The 22296-nt window shown below is 31.2% G+C and overlaps 4 protein-coding genes across 5 annotated transcripts; 2 read left to right on the top strand and 2 right to left on the bottom strand.

Moving 5' to 3' along the window:
• The first annotated feature begins 65 nt into the window (after window positions 1–65).
• Window positions 66–2539, top strand: LOC115698959 (GDSL esterase/lipase At4g16230). The gene is made up of 5 exons (XM_030626173.2): window positions 66–1046; window positions 1138–1268; window positions 1394–1639; window positions 1761–2016; window positions 2128–2539. Exons 1-5 carry the CDS (start codon window positions 797–799, stop codon window positions 2349–2351), a joined length of 1107 nt encoding a protein of 368 aa, XP_030482033.2. The 5' UTR covers window positions 66–796; the 3' UTR covers window positions 2352–2539.
• A 6200-nt stretch (window positions 2540–8739) lies between these two features.
• On the bottom strand, window positions 8740–11590 carry LOC115699591 (outer envelope pore protein 16-3, chloroplastic/mitochondrial). Its single transcript, XM_030627079.2, has 3 exons — window positions 11414–11590; window positions 10494–10854; window positions 8740–9215 (listed from the first exon to the last, which is right to left on the bottom strand). Exons 2-3 carry the CDS (start codon window positions 10822–10824, stop codon window positions 9067–9069), a joined length of 480 nt encoding a protein of 159 aa, XP_030482939.1. The 5' UTR covers window positions 10825–10854; window positions 11414–11590; the 3' UTR covers window positions 8740–9066.
• Window positions 11591–12153: 563 nt separating this feature from the next.
• Window positions 12154–15865, top strand: LOC115700483 (CDK5RAP3-like protein). Its single transcript, XM_030628025.2, has 10 exons — window positions 12154–12484; window positions 12613–12747; window positions 13220–13314; window positions 13402–13496; window positions 13597–13732; window positions 13831–13980; window positions 14124–14669; window positions 14833–15041; window positions 15215–15347; window positions 15552–15865. Exons 1-10 carry the CDS (start codon window positions 12424–12426, stop codon window positions 15681–15683), a joined length of 1692 nt encoding a protein of 563 aa, XP_030483885.2. The 5' UTR covers window positions 12154–12423; the 3' UTR covers window positions 15684–15865.
• A 909-nt stretch (window positions 15866–16774) lies between these two features.
• On the bottom strand, window positions 16775–21014 carry LOC115701563 (uncharacterized). Of its 2 annotated transcripts, none has more exons than XM_030629381.2 (7): window positions 20652–21014; window positions 20470–20556; window positions 20022–20171; window positions 19243–19316; window positions 18752–18870; window positions 17485–17568; window positions 16775–17050 (listed from the first exon to the last, which is right to left on the bottom strand). In XM_030629381.2, exons 2-7 carry the CDS (start codon window positions 20474–20476, stop codon window positions 16954–16956), a joined length of 531 nt encoding a protein of 176 aa, XP_030485241.1. In that variant the 5' UTR covers window positions 20477–20556; window positions 20652–21014; the 3' UTR covers window positions 16775–16953. The 2 variants fall into 2 exon arrangements, with proteins under 2 accessions (XP_030485241.1, XP_030485242.1); XM_030629382.2 differs by having other exon boundaries at window positions 20470–20559; window positions 20652–20970.
• Between the last annotated feature and the right edge of the window lie 1282 nt (window positions 21015–22296).

Below are 22296 nucleotides of genomic sequence, written 5' to 3' on the forward strand. Positions count from 1 at the left end.
GTTTTTAAAAACTTTCTTGGATATTTTCATAAAAGTAGAAAATATTACATAAAAATTCCCATACCTTGACTGTTATTTTTTTCTCTTCTTTTATAATTATTTTCCTGCTACATTGAAACTCCACGAGGTTGGTTTAGAATTTGCAGGAGCAATTAATATTTTTTTTTTTCTTTTTAGCTGAAGAATTAATGTTACCATTTAAAAAACACTTGTTTATTTGTTTATAAAAAGGGCATATGTCTTTGGCTTCAAGCTCCAACTAATGTGCATGTTCTTTTTTACCCTATTTAGCTTTAAGCTAGTGAAAGTTTTTGAAGGGTTTTCATATGCAAAAGGTGTAACATTGTTATTGCTCCTTTTCCTCACTTGTGTTTTCTTAAGTTGTACTCTATTTTTGTAGTAGGTTTTTTTCATTTCCACAAGTAGTGGACCATGTCAAAATTGTAAGTTAGTTTGCCTAGTCCATACATTGTGAAATTTGTTTGCTTTGTTATTTTCTTCTACTGATTATTTGGTTATTTTGGAGAAGTCATTTCCAACAACTGGCTTAGTACTTGATTTGAGTTACCTACCACTAACTTTCTTCAATTATTGATACACTATACCACAAGATATAATTTTCATGATTATTTTCTTATCAGAAATTTATAAACAATTTTTTGCACAAGTTCATTTCAAGCATCATCATACTTTTATTGATCCTATCCTTTGTTGTCTGTTTGGTCATTAAAACTCCAAATCCTATACAACTTTAAAATTGTTACAAAATTTTAAGGTCTATCTTTTGATTGTTTTAATGGATATTTACTCAAAGAGAGTAAACTTTGTAGCCTTGGCACTCTGCATGCACACAAGTTTAGCATTTTTAGGAATTTGCTTGGGACAAAGTTTTCCTGCTAATTTTATTTTTGGTGATTCTCTGGTTGATGCTGGAAACAACAACTACATTGTTTCCTTATCAAAGGCTAACTGTGTTCCGAATGGAATCGATTTCGGTTCACCAAGTGGTAGATACACAAATGGAAGAACAATAATTGACATTATAGGCAAGGTTCTTCTTTTAAGCTTTTGTTTGTTTGTGTGTTTTTCCTCCTTCTCATAGGTGCTACAGCTAAGATTTTGATTTTGTTTTAACAGGTCAAGAATTGGGTTTCAAACATTTCACTCCACCTTATTTAGCTCCCACAACTTCTGGACCAATAGTTCTTGATGGTGTAAATTATGCTTCTGGTGGAGGTGGAATACTTAATGAAACTGGGAAAATATTTGTAAGACATTTGTAAAGCTCAACTAATTTGTTGTTGATTGTTGAGCAATCAAACGTGGTCTTGTTTAGTAAGTTTGACAAGTTTTTTTTGTTTCAATAATTGGATGATTCAAATGTGATTTATAGGGAGGAAGAATAAATCTTGATGCACAGATTGATAACTTTGCAAATACGAAGCAAGATATTATTTCCCAAATTGGTCTCCCAGCTACCATGCAATTGTTTGAAAAGTCTCTCTTCTCAGTTACCATTGGCTCAAATGACTTCATCAATAATTACTTAACACCAATTCTCTCTATTCCTGAGCAGAAGTTAATGTCTCCAGACAAGTTTGTGGGAGCTATGATTTCAAGATTGAGACTACAACTTAATGTAACAGAACAAAAATACCCCTTTTCTTATTTTCATCACATTTTTTCTATTTTTTTTTTTCAAAAAAATAAAAAAACATTTTGACCCATTATATCTCACTTATATTTGTCACATATTGTAGAGACTTCACAACTTAGGAGCTAGGAAGATTGTGGTGGCTAATGTGGGACCTATTGGGTGCATACCATTTGAGAGAGATATGAATCCTAAATCAGGGGACAATTGTGTAGCATTGCCTAATGAGCTAGCTCAGTCATTCAACACCCAATTAAGGAGCCTTGTTCCAGAGCTCAATGCCAATCTCAAAGGGTCAAAGTTTGTGTATGCAGATGTTTACCAAGTTGTTGAAGATATTCTTGAGAACTACATAAAATATGGTTTGTTATAATATTGTATTTTCTTAAGATTTTTAGATGTGTAATGTTCAACTATTTGAACTTTGCTATAAAATTTTATTTTATTTTATTTCTTTTGTTTTTTAAAATCAGGTTTTGAATATCCAAACTCTTCTTGCTGCTACCTTGCCGGGAGGTTTGGAGGTCTGATTCCATGTGGTCCTCCATCAAAAGTGTGTTTGGACAGGTCCAAATATGTGTTCTGGGATCCATATCATCCTTCTGATGCTTCTAATGTCATCATAGCAAACCATCTTCTTGATGGTGACACTACTTTCATTTCACCAATGAATGTCAGACAACTCTTATCATCTTAATTCTTAAGCCAATCACAATAGGGTCACTAGAATTTTGTTTTGAATTTATATAAAATATAATGATAAGTAATGACCTTCTTCCATTATTAATGTCATATTGAGATTTGTAGCCAAAAAAAAATAAAGACAATGTATATGTAATCATTTGATTGTAATGAAGCAAATATTTCTAAATTAAGATATAAAAATCAATTCATTGAAGTAGGCTGCTTTAAGCATTGATTTGACCAGTTAATAAAATGATTTGATCAGCTAATAAAATCTCTTTTTGTGTAAGAAATTATAATGTAAAATATGAAGCATTATGAATGATATAAAGATGCAGAATGAATTGTAAGCATGTCAAAATTGTACATGCGATGAAAGAACTGAAATACTTCTAGCTATTGATTCTTTGAGCTTCGATCCCACTAACTTTGGATCTACAAAAGAAAAGTAAAACAAAATTAGTGTGGGTACCCCATCTTTTACTAACCTTTTGTTTTTATTAATGGAGATATGTCACAATCTTTGGTGCCATAAAGTACATGAATTCTCATTCATAACACATTTTTTAGTACCAACGTGAACATACATAGTATCATGAGTTGTATTATTTTGTAAATTATTAGAGTAAACCCCATAATAAAATACAATTTCCAGCACATTCAAATTTATCTTATAAATTGAAAGATTTGTCTGAAAATGTAAAGAAAAAATCAAAAAGTACAAGTCTTTAAAGTGAAATCAAGTTTTTAGAGACTTAGTACATAAAAGGTCTATTCTAACTTCAAAATAAAGCCACTACTTTAAACTAAATTGTTGTTGGAAGTTTATTTAACCAAGACCTTATTTACTATTCAAGTATGTTAAATTATATCTAATTTAACAACCTAACATGGATACTAAAAGAAATTGTAATAAACATGAGTTTAAGAAAATCTTACAATGATTGCAACAGAAATTAATGTCTCTTTCCATTTAATTCTCTTACCTTTGATCATTTATGTCGTAGAGTGTAATTAAGAACTGAACCTCAATTCTCCTTCAGGATGTGAAAGACTACATAGTCTTCCACGCTAACTTGAGTATTGCCTTAATATGTATGGGCATATACTCAACACTTATAGCACTCAAAAATATAGAAGAAGACAATAAGAGATTTTAAAACTATAATGATATAAAATAGTAATAGGTCTTAGTTTCACTTTTCTCATAAGGAGAGTGAGAATTCTCTCTATGTTATACACAGTATATGAACATGTATATCTATTCTATATAAAGTGTGCCTATATAACTGAAATTCTTGGTTTATGAGAAATTTATGGGTGACTTTTTATTTTTATTTAATAAAATAATAAAATATTATTTATATATAATAAAATAATAATAAAACAAATCCTATTAATATTTAAATTGATATTTAGCATATTTCAACTCTATATATAATCACAACTATAACTCTAGAAATTAAAAATATATATATATATATAAAATAATCGTCCATTTTATTTATATTATTTAGAAGAATTCATTGTAGTTCAAGATCACAATGAACAGAAAAAGTGGCAAAAACACAAATGTAGTTCAAAATCATAGTAAACTAAGAAAGAATGAGAAGAGATTATTAAGCATTAAATATTCTCAGTAAACACACTCAAAGAATCGCATTGAGAGAGGAAAAAAAAAAAGAATACCAATTGTGATATATATAAATAAATAAAAGCGAAGAATATTATATAATTATTTATATTCTATATAAAGTATGTCTATATAACAGAATTCTTGGTTTATGAGAAATTCATGGGTGACATTTTATTTATATTAAAAATAAAATAATTTATTAATAAAAATAAAATGGTTTATTAATTTTGAAAATACAATTTTAAAAATTAAAAAGTAAAAACAAAACCAAACCAAACAGATTTTTTAAAACTACCAACCAATCAAAAATTTTCGTGTGGACTCATCTTTTAAATTTTCAGAAACATAAAACTTTTTTGAATTTTAAACTAATCAAGCCTTTGTATATATGTACAGTTTGATAATAGATATATATGGGGTGGATTTTAAAATAAATTTAATTTTGTACGTGAAAAAAATGACAAAATTGGTTGTAAATCACAAAGAGATAATTGAGGTTGAAAGGATGAGTAGGGAACCGAATATAATTTATGATCGTAGATGTATATTTATATTAAAAATAAAATGATTTATTAATAAAAATAAAATGGTTTATGAGAAATTCACGGTTTAAAATATTTAATTTGATATCTTAATTATTAATAAACAATACCATAAATATACATCTACGATCATATAAGAATTTTATTCTAAAACTATACGATCATAGATTAAGTGGTCAAGGTCCAAAGAAAAATAATAATTTCTTATAATCTGAAATCAAGACACGAAAAACAGAAACTAATTGAATAGGACTCTATTCAATTGAGGTGTCGACCATGCATGGTAAGTAAAAAGCTATATATTAAATTTTATGCCATGATACAATTAAAAATTAAATAAGAATTTACTACTATTTATATATTATATATATATATATATATATATTGCTAAAGATGCAAAAGTATTGCATTTATATATCCCACGATGTTTCAAAAATACTTTGAAAAGTTTATCTTGAATTAATTATTAATATGTAATAAAAAATATTAGTTATTATACTATTACTTCAAACAAAGGAAAGTTCTAGCGGTGCTTCTACTTTCTAATCATAAACCTCAATTTTGGCTTCTTTAACCAGCTGCCACACACAACTTACTTACTCTGAATTTATAACCATTTACAATTTTTTAACACTCAAAAAGTTACTGAGTTTGTTTTCTATAGCTCTACTTATTAAGGTAGAAAAATATTTGTAGATTGACTCCATTCTGTTTATCAAATGAATTATTTTTAAGTTGACACATTAACTTAAAAATGACACAATAATGACCTACTACAAAGTATACACTTATATTCATTCTATTTATTGAGACTCAAAACTTCAATCTTCTTCACTAGATTAGCCAGAGACACATAATATTTGGACATAAACACAGGACAAAATAATATAACTCAAACTCGGAAACACTTAGTCGAAACTTGAATGAATAATGCCACTCTTTTAAGTTTTAAGACTGTATATGACTAGGCAATTTTGGTTATTGTATTATTATTCCTGCTACATAGTTGATCATTTTTAGATTTTTGATGTGAAATTTTGTATTGTGAGCTTTTTAGAGTTTCTTATAGACTTCAATGAGTAATAATAGATTTATATAATTATACCTGGAATAAATTTTCATAATGTTGTTTGGTGGATTCCTATTTTGTTATTAGGTAACATAATATTATTATTCGTTAGGTCTGTCACAATTATTATTAAGTGAGAATGAATCAATTTAAAAACCTTTTACTATATTGAAAGGTGAGATTGATTTTAATATGAGCTTAGTTATATTTAATTTTATTTTGTATATCTATTGTTTTATTTGAAAATAGGTGAATAAATGACTACACTATATACAACAATTAAGGACATCACTCCAACTACAGAAAGTTGGAAGAATAAAATGAGAGTGTTAGAAAAATTTGAAAAGCGGACAAATAAGAGTTCACCACTCAAATATCAAAAGTTTAATGTTAGCAGACAAAAAAGTATACAATCAGTTAATTTACTGTTGAAATTGTCAATACTCTACTAATAAATGCTATATTTTCTGAATTTTTCCTATACTCGCGTTGCAACAAATTATTATTTCATAAATATTTTTTTTCCTTCAAAATGAACACAGCATAATGATGTTGAACCTAATAACTAATAATATTTTTTTTTAATTTTTAATTGTATCACTTTTTAATAACGTAGAAAAAAACTAGCATAAAATTTAGTATACATGTCTCGCACGTAACTTTTTACTAGTATATATATATATATGTATATAGGCATGTAGCTATATATCATATATTGTATTGTGTATATAGTAAGAGAATATAAAATGTATATATATTGTTATTGCTATTAGGTAAGAGCTATATCATTCAATTTATAGTATTATTCTTAGGATTAGATTTAGACTCTTAAAATGGATCAAAAAAGATAAAAAATTGCCTTTAATAAAACACCATAGCTGAATTCCATAAACGTCCATGGGTTTCAAAAATGCTATTTTATATCAAAACTTATCTTTTCTCAACAATACTATTTTCAAGTTTTAAGCTTTTAAATGTTAATTTTGGCTATTTGATAATTATGATAAACTATCAAATAAAATTACCATTTAACTAATTTATTAATGAGACTTTTAAAATTTCTTTAATAAATAAACCCTAAATTTTATTTTCTTCTCAATTTGCTCTTCCTTAGTGGAACTCATAATTAAGACATAGTCTTACTTAGAATTTAAATTAATTAATTAAACCAATTAGTTGAGTATAGAAGACAACATTATCTCATATAGTTTAGGGATCATGGGCTTGTATAATCAAGATTTCAATAAGTAGTTCTAGAATTTACCGATTTAATTCTCTATCTTATTAATTAATTCCTCCTAACTCCACTATAGATTCGAAAATGTACTCTTGATTATATAGAATACTTAATTCACCAAGAATAGATACGCTATGAATTATCTATTATTTCAATCTAAACAATCAAAGATCCTCTATAAATGATTTACATCGAGTAGGGACTAAATTACTATTTTATCCTTCGATGTATTTTATCCGTTAAATACTAGGCTACTTGTAAATGATATTTCAGGAAACTAATATAATTATCGAAATGAGTACTCCACCATTTAAACTCATTTAGCCAAGCTCTAAGGAAACCATCATTTCACTTCTAAGTATTTATAGAAGTTATAGATTTCATATTTATGATTAGCGCTCTCACTCAATTGCACTATCGTGTTTCCAAGATGTAAGTATTAGGTCAATCTTAATGGTCAGTTGTAACAAACAAGTCAAAGAATACAAGCAATACATTTAAGCTAGTTGATAACCATCTCAGGATTGAGATTATTGATCTAAGATCAACTTTTTGATATTGACTTGGAAAAGATATTATGGTTAGTTTATGATATCTTTTTCATTATGAAAATCAGTCCAATCTGAAGGATAGCCAATACATCTGATACAAGTTTAGTATACTAATGTCTTGAAAAAGACATTCCACTTATTCAAGTGTAAGTAAACCTTATCGCTGATTATCACATCAGTATAAATTCAGTGCACTGATAAATCGTAGGACCAAATAGTTTGAAGCATATAATTACAGTTACTTTTCATTGTGATAACATCACTATAATTATAAATAACTACATGTTCGGGATTTAATAGAACTTATATATTAAACATATAATCACATATAAAATATGTGAACAAAGCATTTTTTGATCTTTATTAAAAGTACATAAGAAAATTGGGTCTTATTTAGGGTATAAAATCTCAACAAACTCCCACTTGCACTAATATAAATCTATAAGTACATTTCAAGTTAATCTCATATACTTGATGACCTAATCAAATGTAGCATTTAGCATAAACTATGTAATAGGATCTAATAGATTGTATTTAGTATCAACCTTTTCCACCATCGTGTTTTCCTTAGTCACAAAGTGCGTGAATTTGTGTATTTCTCATCTATATATTTTACTCCTCTTAGGGTACAGGATTCTTTATTGTTTGGTAATTGCATTTGTGTTATAGCGAATTCACACTAGCAATTATTCCATGTTTGGAAATATGCTAGATTCTGTATCGAACTTTCCCTAGTAATCCCAACATTCTAAATGTCTAACTAAGTTGCCCCTCTTAAGGTACAAGATTCTTTATTGTTTGGCAATTGCATCTATGATATAACAAATTCACATAAGCAATTATTCCATGTCTAGAAATATGCCAAATGTTGTATCGAACTTTCCCGAGTAATCCTAACATTCTAAATGTCTAACTAAGTTTCTCTGCTAAATCTAAAATATTCATCCGTATCTAAGTGACTCTAATAGTCAAATCGTCGCATTCTACTGTTGTCAGGTATAAAATATGAAAATATAAAATTTCATATATAACATACATTATACACCTAGAATTAAAATATATCTCTATAATTGCAAAAATAATAATTAAAAGTCTATTTCTAACAATAAGTTCTAATTATATGCTAATTCTCATAATAAAGTTAAGCAGACATTACTTTATCTTTCTCTCTTATAATGTGCACTAGTATCATAATGTGAAGTAGTAGATATTTACATATCACATGCCTAAAAAGGCATACATCATGTACATTTTCAGTGCTAAGAACTGATGTAAGAGAAGAATGTACCATAGCTAGGGTTCACAATTGTGTCCTATCTTAGAATTTCAAAATGAATAATACATGGCTTGTCTAATTAATGTTCACTGTAGAGAATGAGTTGTTAGTCAAATATCCAGAATTTGTTCAACAAACATATTACTTATAAGATACCTTTTTCTACTGCTAATTAAGTTCTCTCAATCAAAATGTTTCGACCTTTCTCATTTCAAGCTATCGCACATTATTAGTATGCAATGATGAAGAGAATTTATTCAAAATTAACACATACACTCGAGCTCTAAATTCCAAAAGCATAGAAAGAGAGAAAAAGTGAGTATGATTACATCTCTGAAAATTCAGCTACTTTAATACAGCAACTCATTCTCTCCCATTAAATGACAATATGTCCTCTTCAACAGCAGCCTCCATAGATTACGAGTCAACTGCAGATCGTTTCTTGGTGGTATATGGGTAGTACTCCTTGCCGTTGTCAATTCTTGTGGTCTGACCTCCAGCATCAATAGCAGCAGATGTGACTGCCAATGCTGCTCCAGCAGAAATTGCTGTTGAGATGCTTCTTCCTATAACACAGAAAACAAAGCCAATCCATAAGTAGACATTTGTTTTGAAATTAACTGCAATTGAATGTTTTAAACTCTCCACCAATCTAAACTGTCCATGAATTAAGGAATGAAAGCTTAACAAAATTATGGCTTAACAGATATCTCCTATGACTAATAGCTACATGCAGACTGCATGATTCAAGATTATCTTGGAAAAGGGGAGGCAAATCATCTCCATTTGGCTTATTGAAAAATAAATCAATGCACAAGTTTAGAGTATTTTAAACATAGCAATGAGTAAAATCTGTGAAATTCTACTCTTTTTTTTTTTGGAAAGTAGTAATATTATTTTTATTTTTTAAATTCTACTATTTGATTTTGAAATTTCAGACCAATGGACAATGAAACATACGCATGGATTTGATGCAGCAGAATCAGATTATAATTAGCGAGAAAAAAAATGTACAGTGTTAAAAGAAATATGCAGATTAGGAGAGTAGAGCAACTTTATTGTCACACTCACACACTGTATTTCCCACTTAAGCCTGTAATGGGAAAAAAAAAAATCAAGAACAGTTGAGCACTCAGTTTCTGGTAGGAGTTATGAAGCTTGTGATAGTGTTAGCATCCCACATTGACCAAGTACGAGATTGGTTAGTAGAATATAAATACTTGGCACCTTCCTCTCTTAAGCTAGCTTTTAGGAGTAAATTCTACCCAGGCAGTTGTATCAAACCCATGCACTCCCAAGTGGGATTGACGTCACAAAACGAGAGACTTGTGTATTAGGCCCAGAGTAGGCCACCGTAGAGTGGGTCGCCGTATACATTGGCTCCACAAGGGGGTGTATTGTTAGGATCCCGCATTAACCATGTATGAGAGTAGTATATAACTACCGGCATATCCTCCTAACTCAACCTAAGTGGTTGTATCAGATCGGTAAGTAATAACCAAGGATCATATACTAAGACATTTGAATCCAGAAAAATCAGAACTATTCCTATTTAGTTATGGGAACAGACATAAGGATATCAAGCCAAAGCTGTTTCATTCTAATAAGCTGGCATATAAAATGTTCAATCTCTAGACAAGAATCAGCTGCATTAACCCCTCAACCCTTATTGTTCTTCCAATGAAAATTGCAGCTAAAGCATTGATACCACCTATATGTGATGATTTGAAAGAAACTAAATTTTATACTAGTACATCAACTACGAAACCAAATAAAATCTAATTTTCCACTCCTTACAGCAAGACATTAAAGCAATTAGTCATTCAATCTAATGAAATGCTAACCTCTGTAACCAAGAATAGTTGACCCAGCAACAAAACCACCAACAGCTCCATTGACAAAGTCTCTCTTTTTCCTATAGTTCTGCATGAGCTGCTCAACACCAATGTAAACTCCCCCAATGGCGGCAAATGTGGCCCCATAGTTACCCATCATCTTCAAGGTCCTAATCAGCCCAGGGAGAGCAACACTTCTTTCGACACGAGGCACATCATACCAAGTAGCAACAATGGTTCCAAAAATAGTTCCAGTGACAAAACCTGTAGTAGCACCTTTCATTGTTTTCACAACTGGTGAATCTTCATCCTCCAAATACCTGCGCTCAGCTGGGTCCATGGCTCTTAACTAAATGGGTACTTAACCAAACTGCAATATATTACAAAAGACAAATGCTTAGTAATTTCCCAAAGGGAATAATCATTACACCAAAAAATATCCATACTTCTCTATATCAAACCATTGAAAAACTATTCATTAATCTTATTTCTAACGATTAAGGTTATTTCATGATCTAATAAACTATCAACTTGACAAGACCCAAATTTCACTTTCCGTAATTGACACAAACAAATTGAGCATTTTCCCCAACATATTATAACTTAAATTTATCTATTCGATAGTGCGTTTTTGAATAGAAATATAGCATAGACAAATACAGTGAAAAACAAAAATCCCAATTCTATGAAAAACCAATACATCTAACATTTTTTTTTTGGTAATTCGGATTAAAGAAAAAATGCACCAAAATCATATTGGTTCTCGTACACAGAGACTCGTGAAATAAAAAATAAATAAATAACAGATCAAATCGTGAGGAATCGTAAAACGAATTTATATATCGGATGATTTGAAACCCTGCAAAAATTATATAATATAATATGTATGAAATAGGAGATATTGCAAGGGAAATAGGGAAAAAGAGTACCTATAGAGATGAAACAGAGAATATGCAAGCAGAACTAAGAAGAGGCTGTTGTAGCTGTTGCTGTTGCCGCTGGGGAAGCCGTCGAAAGTCTCACTCCGATTTCATCTGCACCTCGGCTGACTTACGTTAATAGCCTTGTGCCTATAACATTCTCAATGGCCCATCTCCAACTATTTTATTATTCGCATATTTTCATAAATACCAAAAAAAAAAAATAAAGGAAAAGTTACAAAAATACTAAAATTTAGGTTAGTTTTTACAAAAATACTGTCACATAGAAATTTTTTCAAAAATATTGTATTTTTATAAAACAATAGCATAACATAAAACAGAACAACTAAAAACAGCAGTAGAACAACTAAAAAAACAACTGCAGAACAACAGTAAAAACTTAACACAGTACTCAATATTTTTAAAAAAAATTCTGCTACACAGTAAAATAGTATAAAAGTTAGAAATTTCATTGTGTAGTATAAATAATCTAAAATAAAAACAAAATTATAAAATTATGAATCTACAGTTTTTTCAATTTTTTTTACAAAAATATGACTGTTGTTTTCACATTGCTTTATATTAAAATAATTATTACTATTTCTAAAACTTAATTATTTAAAATACTACATATAATATGGAATCTTTTCAACTTTAATCTGGAAATTTATTAGTATTTCTTTTTTGCATTAAAGTAAATCTATGTGTTTTTTATGATATATAAGAAGAGAAATTTATAAAGAAATTCTAGTGATTATATGTTATTTTTAAAGTCATAGTTTGAAAATGGTAAAATTCTAAATTAAGGCCCGAAAGAGAAGAGGTCAGAAAAGCCCAACGCATCAGTCAAAATTGTCTGAATGAATGGCATTGGCAATGGGAGGATCCATAGGTGAAACTCCGAGAAGAAGATCGGAGGAAAGCACAGATAGGACGACGACTCACATTGCTGTTGCAACTTGTTACTCAATTATTATTCTACTGGAATCAGAAATTTTCCTGGAAAACTAGAAACAAAAATGCAGAATTCCGATGATATTCGTAATCTACCCATAGACATTACGTTTTCTCGTCTTGGAGGTAACGCCACTTTTCTCCTTTGCTCTCTGAAATCCTGACCAAATGAAACTGACCTATTAGTATATGTGTGTGTGTGTGTGTCGATTAATTGTTGTGCTTTCCTTTTTGGGTTGTTATTGAATTTGAAGAGTGGCTGGTTGATCGCAAGAGGATACCCAATGATTGGCGGAAGCGATTGGCTGCCATTAGAGTTCTCATAGCTAAAGAGTTTGCTTCACTTCCTAAGGATATTGATCCCTATTTCCAGACCTTAGACTCTGAAGGTTAGTTTTCCTGATATGATTTGCATGTGGTGTGTTGTTCTAGTCGTCGTCGATTACAATAAATTATATGGGAACTGGGTTTACTTTGGGACTTGATTTTAATTTTGTCAGAAGAATTAGCTTCGAGGGAAATTGTTGAAATTTTGTTCGATTACTCTCAGCTTAGCTTACAAAAATGGAAAACAAAGGAGATACTGTGAAGGTCACCTTTAGTTTTAAACATTATTTGTAATTCATTTTGAAGTTCGAGGATTGATGTTTAAACCAGTATGAGCTGCTTTCCTCGTTGAGTTTGGGGATTTTATATTGTATAATGAAATTTCTATGAATGAACACGAGGAGGTTTACTATGGAGCTTGTCTTGTTGAGCTGCTTAACTCTGCTATTTTGGCCACTAAGAGAAGAAATCTACTATTCAATCTTATTATGATTTGATAATTGTATTAAATATGGGTCTATTCTACATTGTCAGGAATAAGTTACTTAGAGGCCAAAAAAATATATGAGATTCTTCTCAAGTGCACTCCCGAAAGCCGGAATATATTTGGTCGGCTATCAGGCGCTGCTGTAAGACAGTTATCTCTCCCCTCTCTTTAGCGCATAACCATGTGTTCTCATGCTACTGTACAAGTAATCGTTTTGTTCTTTTGGCAGGGGGTATGGGAAGCAATTGTGCGTTCTTTTGAAAAGGATTACATTTATCTTGGTGAGGCAGCTCAAATAATGGTCCAAAATGTGAATTATGAGATGTAAGGATCTACATTTTGCATCTGCTTTGTGATGAGATGGATCAATCATGGAAGTTTCCTTTGTGTTCAGTTTGTATTGATTCCACTTTTTGTTGTGAAGCCCATATCAGAAAAAACATGTGCAAAAGATACAGCACCAACTAGCAGAACTTGAGCGCAAGGAGGCTGATATCAAAAGAAATGCAGCTCTATCAGCATCTAAGTATGTAGAGGCTTGTCAAGAGCTTGGTTTGCAGGTTTTCATTGAGAATCCCTAAACTGGTCGTTTTGCTGAGGTGGTTTGGTTTACTTTTCTCATAAGTGTTTTTACAATTGGAATGTTTTTATTGTCCAGGGGAAAAATGTGAGGTGTGAACTTCTAGAGACTGCAAAATCACTTCCAGGAACATTTAGCAGCATTTTGGAAGTGTTAAACAGTGATTCAGTGATAAAGGCTATGGAGTACTATTCTAACTTTGTTAGAGATATCCACACAGAAAAGGACGTAAGGCACACATTGTTAGTTATAAATCTCATGATTGCTTTATATTATCTCACAATTTGTTATAGGTAGGTTTCTTTTGTTATCTGCGGATACTGATGAAGGATACTTTAAACTAATTCATGTGTTTGGGAATGTACTTTCAGAAATCTGTGGCTGTCTTGTTGAACTTGAAGGACGTACGTGAACATCCACCATCTCTGAATGTCTCTGTAGCCTCTGAGATTGCTGACTCAATGAACATCCTATCAAGCTGTGATGAATTAAATAAAGACACTGGTGTTAATGTGGATAATATTGATTGGGATATTTCTGTTGATAGTTCTCAAATTGATTGGGATATTGGTATTGTAGAGGAAACTGATGATACTGGTAATGGTTTAGGCCCTTATGAAATGGTAAATGCCAGTGACATTCCGCAGGTTTCTTTGCCAAATGAAGCAATGGAATCCATTCAAGTCCCATTAGATGAAGATGTTAATCCAGCCCCAGAGATTACTGTGTCAGATATATCTTGGGATATTAGTGTTGAAACTCCTCAAGTGGACGTAATTGATGATGTTAGTTTGCCAAATGTTGGGTCAGAAAGTCACACATATGAAAATTTAAATCAAGCAACTGAAACCAAGGAAGAAAGGAGCCAGCTTTTGGAGACAGAGTACAGGAATAAGATTCTTGATGATCTGAATGAGGTACATGGTTCTTCATTGTACTTTTATCTGTATGCTCTTTTTATCCTAATTTACTTTCTCTCTCGTACTCTGGCTAAAATAATGATGATATGTTCTCTGAAGTGTTTGTACAGTAGTACATTTATTCATTCGCCATTTGATTTTTGTTTTCTAATCTTATCAGGTCAAATCATTCTTACATCAGCGGTTAGTTGAATTAAAGAGTGAAGAAACCTTATCTTTACAACATCAAGTACAGGCTGTTGCTCCTTTTGTACTTCAACAGTATGCCCCTGACGCCATTGAAACAATGTTATCAGATGTTTCATCAGCCATTTCCTTGCTCACAAACAGGAAAACACGAGATTTGATCATGATTCTCAATTCCAAAAGGTATAAGCCGGTTTTGGGTTTTTTTCCTCTTTTATTTTGTATTTTTTCGGTATGTTTCAGGAATGTATCCTTTTCCACCTGCAGTTACGCATGGTGATTTGGTAATCACGTATTTTTGGAAGCTATGCTTTAATTCTTAGATCTTAGACATATTATGATGATCTTCATTTCAGATTTCTAGACAGACTAGTGAGTACACTGGAGGAGAAGAAGCATCATGAGGTGAAGTTAAAAGAGGGTTTGAAAGATATGGCTACAAAACGCATGGAGTTGCAAAATTCACTATCTTCCACCTGGCCGAAACAGGTAATAATTTTTCTACTATATGTTAAGGTGTTTCTAGTTTAAAACTGGTGTAACTATGTTCTGGGCAAATGATGTATGTGTAAAGTTTCTTAAATGAAGATAAAGCTACTTTTGTGTAAATATAAACGATGAGATAATTTGATTGACTGCCTTAGAAAATGGGAGTGTATCTAAATATTACTGGTGGTGTTGTGTTAATTGCAGGAAGCAGCTCTTACAAAAACTAGGGAGCTGAAGAAGCTATGTGAGAACACACTTTCGTCGATGTTTGATGGAAGACCTGTTCATATTATTGGGGAGATAAATACTCTCTTAACTAGTAGCCTTGGTGTGTAGCTATAGGAATGGTAATAACAATGAAATGAACAAGTGGCATTTTGTCACGTTCTATACCCAACACTTGGTGTAATGCTCAAATCGGCTTAGTGAATATGGGATACTGTGTTTTGATTAACGTATATAGAGATGTTTTGAGACTTTGATCCTTTGATTTTTTTGTGAAGTCTAAAATTTATCATCAATAGTGTTGGTTGAATTTATAAAGATAGAATTGTCATTTTTGTTGTTGTTTTAAAGAAAAGCATAAATATCAATGTTATTGCAAATTGGACAAATTACATAAACATATAGCTCATAAAACCAAATCAACAATGTTAGGCGCACCAAACCAATTATAATAAAATGGAAGAAACTGTAATAGCTATTTTAACTAAGGGTCCAATAAGCTACTAATAATGAAACAGAATTTACTTACTCATAAGTCATGATTATAGACAATGGTCTTCTAATATTTATTTTTTTTTAAAAAAAAAAAAAAAAAAGACACCAACCTCATTATTCAAATAGTAAATAAGGGAAATATCAAAACGGTCAACATAAAGAAATTATAATTGTTTTAATAGAACAATCTAAATAATAATACCTAATTATCCATTGTTATTATAGTAGGTATTTTATCAATTTTTTTTTTCGAATAATTTATGATGTTAAAATTAAATTTTAAAAATAGTCAATTACTACAAGTACCATAATTACGGGCATGTATGCCTCAGTATGTCAAGTCTATTGGCCTCGTTGGAGTTTGCTCGCCCCTTTAGAAATAATTTATGTTTGCTTATCCATAAGCGTTGTAATAGACTTTGTCCTTAGTTTTAATTGTTAAATGAAGATTTCAACTTTCCCTGAAAAAAAATAGCCAATTACGTACTTGTCTTTTTTTTTTTTTTTTTTTTTGAGAGAGAGAGAGAGTTGAATTTTTATTAATAGGCAACTCAAACATAACACCTTCAACTTAATATTTAAACTCTATTTTCGACACTACATTATTTTTAATTTTTCAAAAATTAGTAAAATGTCTATAACAAAAATTTGCTGTTATAATTGAGAAATTTGAATTTTTAGTTTCGTGTGGTAATTCGAAAAAAATCTCAAACAATACATCACAATTTTATGCAAATCATTACCATTGTTCCAACAAATACCCCAACTATATTTTCCTCTGTTTCTCTCTAACTTAATCCCTTCATCGTCTCCTATCTATTATTTGAAATTGATTTTAAGAATATTCCTGCAATGATGTTCCTCCATGGATACATTGGGAGATTCATCACCAAAAGAACCATCTTCGTTTGGTGCTAGAATTCACAATTGGCTCATCTTTTTTCCTACTCTCCATTCCTACCTTCAAGGATTCCAATCTCTTCCTGCAAAGAAATCAGATTTTTCAGTATGGCACTAAACTTTTGAGGTTTTAAAACAATTAATTCGCTATTATTACCCATAAAATATGTAATGAGAATAAAAGTAATTCTTTTCTCTTTCCCTTAATAAAAATTAAAGACAATCTCTATTTTAATTTTTTATTATATCATTGTTGTTGTTGTTGTTTTCTTGAGGCCATTCATATCTGTGTTATTCTGGAGATGAATAGGTGTGCTGTTCTATTAAAATAAATCACCCTTTTCATAGTTTACATATAGCAACAGACTGAAGCAGAGATACTTCTCTAACAAACCAATGTATTAAAAAGTAGCAACAATGGTTTATTTCTAGAAATCAGATAAGTTCAATAAGTAGATTAATGAACATACAAGGATATGTTCTGTGCATTTATTTATTTATCTACTTAATTACGTACTTGGTATCTGTAAGACGGCCATGCAAACTCCATCTCTGGCGAAAACCTTCCACCCCTTCAGCTCCACTTGCAAGAATGAAGTGCCTGAAATTGAAGTAATGGCACATGAAAATAATTCTCAAAGATGCCTAAATGATTTACATAATTAGTAACTGTATGTAAGAATGTTTCCGAATGACCAACATGTTGTTGCTTAATATTAAAATGCAGATGTGACATGATATACGCTGCAACGTTTTCTAATCATGACACCCTAAGCAACGGAGTTAAGAAAAAGTTTATAAAGGTGATTCTTAAATTCCATTAGACTTGCTCAAAAACCATGTTTGGATCCCTTCTAATTTGAAATTCATAATGAACTTATTAAAGGCCAACAATTGGAAACGATTTGATGTGCTTTGATTTTGGTAGGGGTAAAAAGTTCCTAACTCATGCAGTAAAATAAGATGTACCCAAGATAAAATTATAGTTTTTGCAAAAGTTAAGCAAAAATATGGGAATAGTTGGGCCGTGAGCACGATATATAGCATAAATCATTGTGATTTATCTCTATACTGGTTTCTTTACCTTTCAGACACCAATTCATTATCCTTTTTTTTTCCTTTCTTATATTCCTATTCCTCACATTTCTATCTAGGCTAATTATGATTTTTGCCCCCGAACTTTGATATGTACTAAATTATGCCCCCTGAACTTTTAAGGTCGTTAAAAATACCTCCTGAACTATTGAGATTGTTAGATTTAAGAACTTTTGTCTAATTTCATTCAATTTTACTATTTAAGTGATTGTTTATGTACTAAATCATGTTCCCCAAACTTTGATATCTACCAAATCATACTCCTCAAACTTTTGACATGTACTAAATCATGTCCCCTGAACTTTCATCCATGTTAAATTTTTTTACTAAAATTGGACAAAAGTCCTTAAATCCAACAATCTCAATAGTTCATGAGGCATTTTTAACGACCTTAAAAATTCAGGGGACATGATTTGATACATGTCAAAGTTCAGGGGGCAAAAATCCTAATTAGCCTTCTATCTATTATACTTATCTCTCTTGTCTTTGAATTCTCATCTATTTCTGGTTTCATCTTTCATTAGAGCAACAAACATTACTTGAATTAAATTTCGCACATCACTATAATAATGTATAACCGTGAAAAAGATATTGAAGTGATGAGATAATAATACAAGGAACTGTGAATGAATACGGCACCAGAAGCAACAATAACAGCACAAAAATACAGTAAACTCATCAGAATATACCTCTCTAATGATGTGATCTCTGATTCAAGCTGGATAGCCCTTTCCTTTGCTTGCTCTAAAGGCATTGATAATCCCAATTTGTGCTCACTCTCCTCAAGTCGTTTCCTTAGTTCTTTATCCTGAATTTTTTTAGAAAAAAAAAACATTTTTATCTATGTAATTTTAGTAATTTAAGGAAGTAGAGAAAGAAAACAAAAGGAAAAAACACAGAGAACAAAACCACAAAAATCTAGTCCAACTAAAAGATAATTACAGAGACAAGAACATCTTTACAATCACTTGGCATAAACTGAAGCCATAATTTCATCCTATTCCTATCTAGAGACACATTCTTTGAAAACTGCATAATAAAAAGTCAACACTTGATACTTTTATAAAGAACACCTTCTTTATATGGAATCCAGATTTCTATCCGAGCACGAATTAAATTGAAAACCATACTTTTATAAACTCATGTCAAGGAGAAATTGACTATATGAAAAACATCTCACCCTTTTTTCAGCACATTCCCGATACAATGCAATCTCATCCTGACAAAACGGTTCAATGTCGTTGATTTGCAAGCCTACAAATATACATCAATTACTGTGACACATTATTTAGAAACATGAAAGTAACAATTAAGTTTCAACTAAACAATCCCATGCCAATGGGAGGTGTCTTCGAAGCTGTTGATTATCTACAAGCTACTACAATCATCACGCAGCATCTTATTCACATTTTTCCTTTCTTTTAAATAAAAAGTGGAAGAAGATAAGTGTTTTTAGAATTCAAATGAACTTCTACTGCACACAACTTAGTAGTCTCACTCTCACATTATGCATTTTAGCCTATTTACAAAGTAATTTTTTCTCCAGTGTTCATGTATGTGAAACACTTTGACATAATCCAATTAATCATGTCAAATGTTCTTTAGTGACAGGTTAACCCGCCACAACAAATGATTGTACAACTACAATTTGAAATAGGAACTATAGCCTATAAGTTTTTTCTTTTTTCTTTGAAAATGAAATAGCAATTAGCAACTTCATTGAAATTTAGCATTCGGAATACAGAAGGGTTTGTAAATCAGCCGGAACATTATGACTAAGAATGCTACCATCAGAAAGAAATCAAGCTTCCTAGCTACATAGTAAGCAACTCAATTTGCTGATTGTCTAACAAAGCAAAGACTGACATTTAACAATTTGAAATAGGAACTATAGCCTATAAGTTCATCACCAAAGTAAGAGTCAATTTTAAACAATGAATTACAAAACTCAGAACTTACACAAGAATAGATTTCTCAATAGCCCGTCACACAATTCAACACCTTCAAGGACATGAGAAGCAATCTCTGGTGGAATGACAGGTGAGGGTGGTCCCGTCATCAGATCATCACCAACCAAAATAGTTTCCTCCATAGTTTGCTGTGAATCAACTGAACTCCAAAAACAGTAGCAATGCACAAGTATATCACTATATTGTACATTGATTTAAAAACTAAAACATAGATTCAAGAAAAAAGCTGCACTGTTACAATCTTAAGCAAAATAGCTCACTATCTTAAAACTAAGTACGGATTTTTAGGCACAGCAATATACAAAAAATTCTGGACAAAAATTTGGAACTCACCAAAAATAAGTGAAAAAAAACTATATACACATTTTGTTGTTTTACACACACCATAATTGATTGTTTTGGAAAAGCATAACTATGAAAAGTAGTTTTTAACATACCGTCCATGATTGCTTTTCAGGTGGAAAAACCCAATACTCGATTAAGTAGAGTGAGCTGAAGTTACAAAGCAATCTATTAACTCCCACCTGCTCCAGAAACAAAGATTGAAAAAGAAGAAAGAATAAATTCAGTGGAGAGAAGGTATAGTAAGAAGATAATTGAATTGACGGGGTCAGCTTACGCGTGGTCGTTGAGCGAGGCAGCGCGAAAGGAAGAAATCTCCGGCGCAGCCAAAATTCTATGGAGAGGTCTAGGGAGGCAGTAGAGTTAAAAAGTAGATTATTATATTTACATATATATATATATTAGAGAGAGAGAGAGAGAGAGAGAGAGGTTGTGTTGAGCGGGAGATAGATATTGTATTTGTAGAAGGTGTAAAATGAGGTGGATTCAATCGATGCTCAGGGACACACTCTCACTCTGGGCTTCCAATCGCTGGTTGTTAGAATTTGAGATTGAATGGTGTTCATCTCAAAATGTTTTTTTTTTTTTTTTTTTTTTTTTTTTAAGAAAAGCGCTCATATATTAGATAAAACGATAACTAAACCTTGCGGTCATTACAAACAAGGTGTTTAGGGATCCAGGGAATAGGAATAAATTCAAATCTCTGGTGGGTAAACGCCCACTTAGCCACATTACAGGCAGCAAAATTACAATTCCTACTAATATTAGAGAAAATACAAGTAAAGAAAAAGGAAGAGGATCTAATACAAGATGAGACATAGTTCTTCAAGCTCCCACCTAGACTCAGTCCGGTTAAGAGCGTTGATAACTACCCTCGAATCACTTTCAACAATAATAAACTTAAAGTTATAAGTCTTCGCAACGTCCAGCACAATGCAGCAAGCCGCCGCTTCACCACATAACGCGTCAGCAAAATCCAATTTAGAAGTATGAACCCAAATCACTTTACCAAGATGATCCCTTGCAACAACAACATTGCACATAGTGTCCAACATCACCTTAACATCACAGTTCAGTTTAACCCAGTCTTGGGGGGAGGGCGCGAGGTTTCTGCCAAACTCGAAATCGAGCAAGGGAGCAACGAAGCATGATGAACAGCAAAAGAAGAGCGGATACTATCAATACTCTTAATCACATCAACCGGACATTTATTATGTACCTTTTCATTCCTGGCCCGCCAGATGGTGTCGACAGTTAATGAAGCATAAAGGAACACCTCATTAGAATTGATGCCTGTGTTCATCTCAAAATCAATTGTTAGCTCATTCCTCTTATGTATTTTAGTATCTTTGCAAACTCTCTATAATTTTTTTGTCTTTTTCTTTGCTCATGACCTAACTTAGGTAAATCAAACAATTAAAACTTAGTCTACTAATTAAAGTAGTGGCCAGCTGTCATCAAGAGAGAAAGCCACCTATCCTCAAAACTAAGATGCCCATTTTACCCTCACTTAAATGCTTAATTTATAAAATAGGTTAAGGATAAAATAGGTCAACACCATAATTCCGCCTAATCTAGATATTCCAAAAATCAACATATAGATTCCCTGCTAAATAAAAGGGTTCTAAGCTAACCCATGTGACTAAATCGGTCATCCGTCGCATATTTTATCATCACCGAACAAAAATTATAAGAATCGTAAATCTTGCATATGACATAAATAACTCAGAATTTAATAAAATCTCTAAAATTAGAAAATTATAACCCTACTGCCCATTTTTGAAAATAGGACCACAATAAATATAAAATCATATATAATTATATGATGTCAATTATTAATGCTAATTGTTTTTACTAATCCATAATTTAATCATGCGTTCATTATAATTATCGCCCTCGAAATCTAACCTGAATAACTCTGA

The sequence above is a fragment of the Cannabis sativa genome, chromosome 8 (genome assembly GCF_029168945.1).
Source record: "Cannabis sativa cultivar Pink pepper isolate KNU-18-1 chromosome 8, ASM2916894v1, whole genome shotgun sequence".
Lineage (NCBI taxonomy): Eukaryota > Viridiplantae > Streptophyta > Magnoliopsida > Rosales > Cannabaceae > Cannabis > Cannabis sativa.

Bases quoted from the DNA above. Each gene is read 5' to 3' on its own strand.
- LOC115698959 (XM_030626173.2), top strand. From the start codon at position 797: ATGGATATTTACTCAAAGAGAGTAAACTTTGTAGCCTTGGCACTCTGC. The intron at 1,640-1,760 runs GTAACAGAACAA...CACATATTGTAG, and splicing joins GATTGAGACTACAACTTAAT to AGACTTCACAACTTAGGAGC. The intron at 2,017-2,127 runs GTTTGTTATAAT...TTTTAAAATCAG, and splicing joins TGAGAACTACATAAAATATG to GTTTTGAATATCCAAACTCT.
- LOC115699591 (XM_030627079.2), bottom strand. From the start codon at position 10,824: ATGGACCCAGCTGAGCGCAGGTATTTGGAGGATGAAGATTCACCAGTT. The intron at 9,216-10,493 runs GTTAGCATTTCA...TCTGTGTTATAG, and splicing joins AACTATTCTTGGTTACAGAG to GAAGAAGCATCTCAACAGCA.
- LOC115700483 (XM_030628025.2), top strand. From the start codon at position 12,424: ATGCAGAATTCCGATGATATTCGTAATCTACCCATAGACATTACGTTT. The intron at 13,733-13,830 runs GTTTTCATTGAG...TTTATTGTCCAG, and splicing joins GTCAAGAGCTTGGTTTGCAG to GGGAAAAATGTGAGGTGTGA. The intron at 13,981-14,123 runs GTAAGGCACACA...ATGTACTTTCAG, and splicing joins ATATCCACACAGAAAAGGAC to AAATCTGTGGCTGTCTTGTT.
- LOC115701563 (XM_030629381.2), bottom strand. The intron at 19,317-20,021 runs GTAAGTTCTGAG...GTATATTTGTAG, and splicing joins ATTGAGAAATCTATTCTTGT to GCTTGCAAATCAACGACATT. The intron at 18,871-19,242 runs GTGAGATGTTTT...AAAAAAATTCAG, and splicing joins GGGAATGTGCTGAAAAAAGG to GATAAAGAACTAAGGAAACG.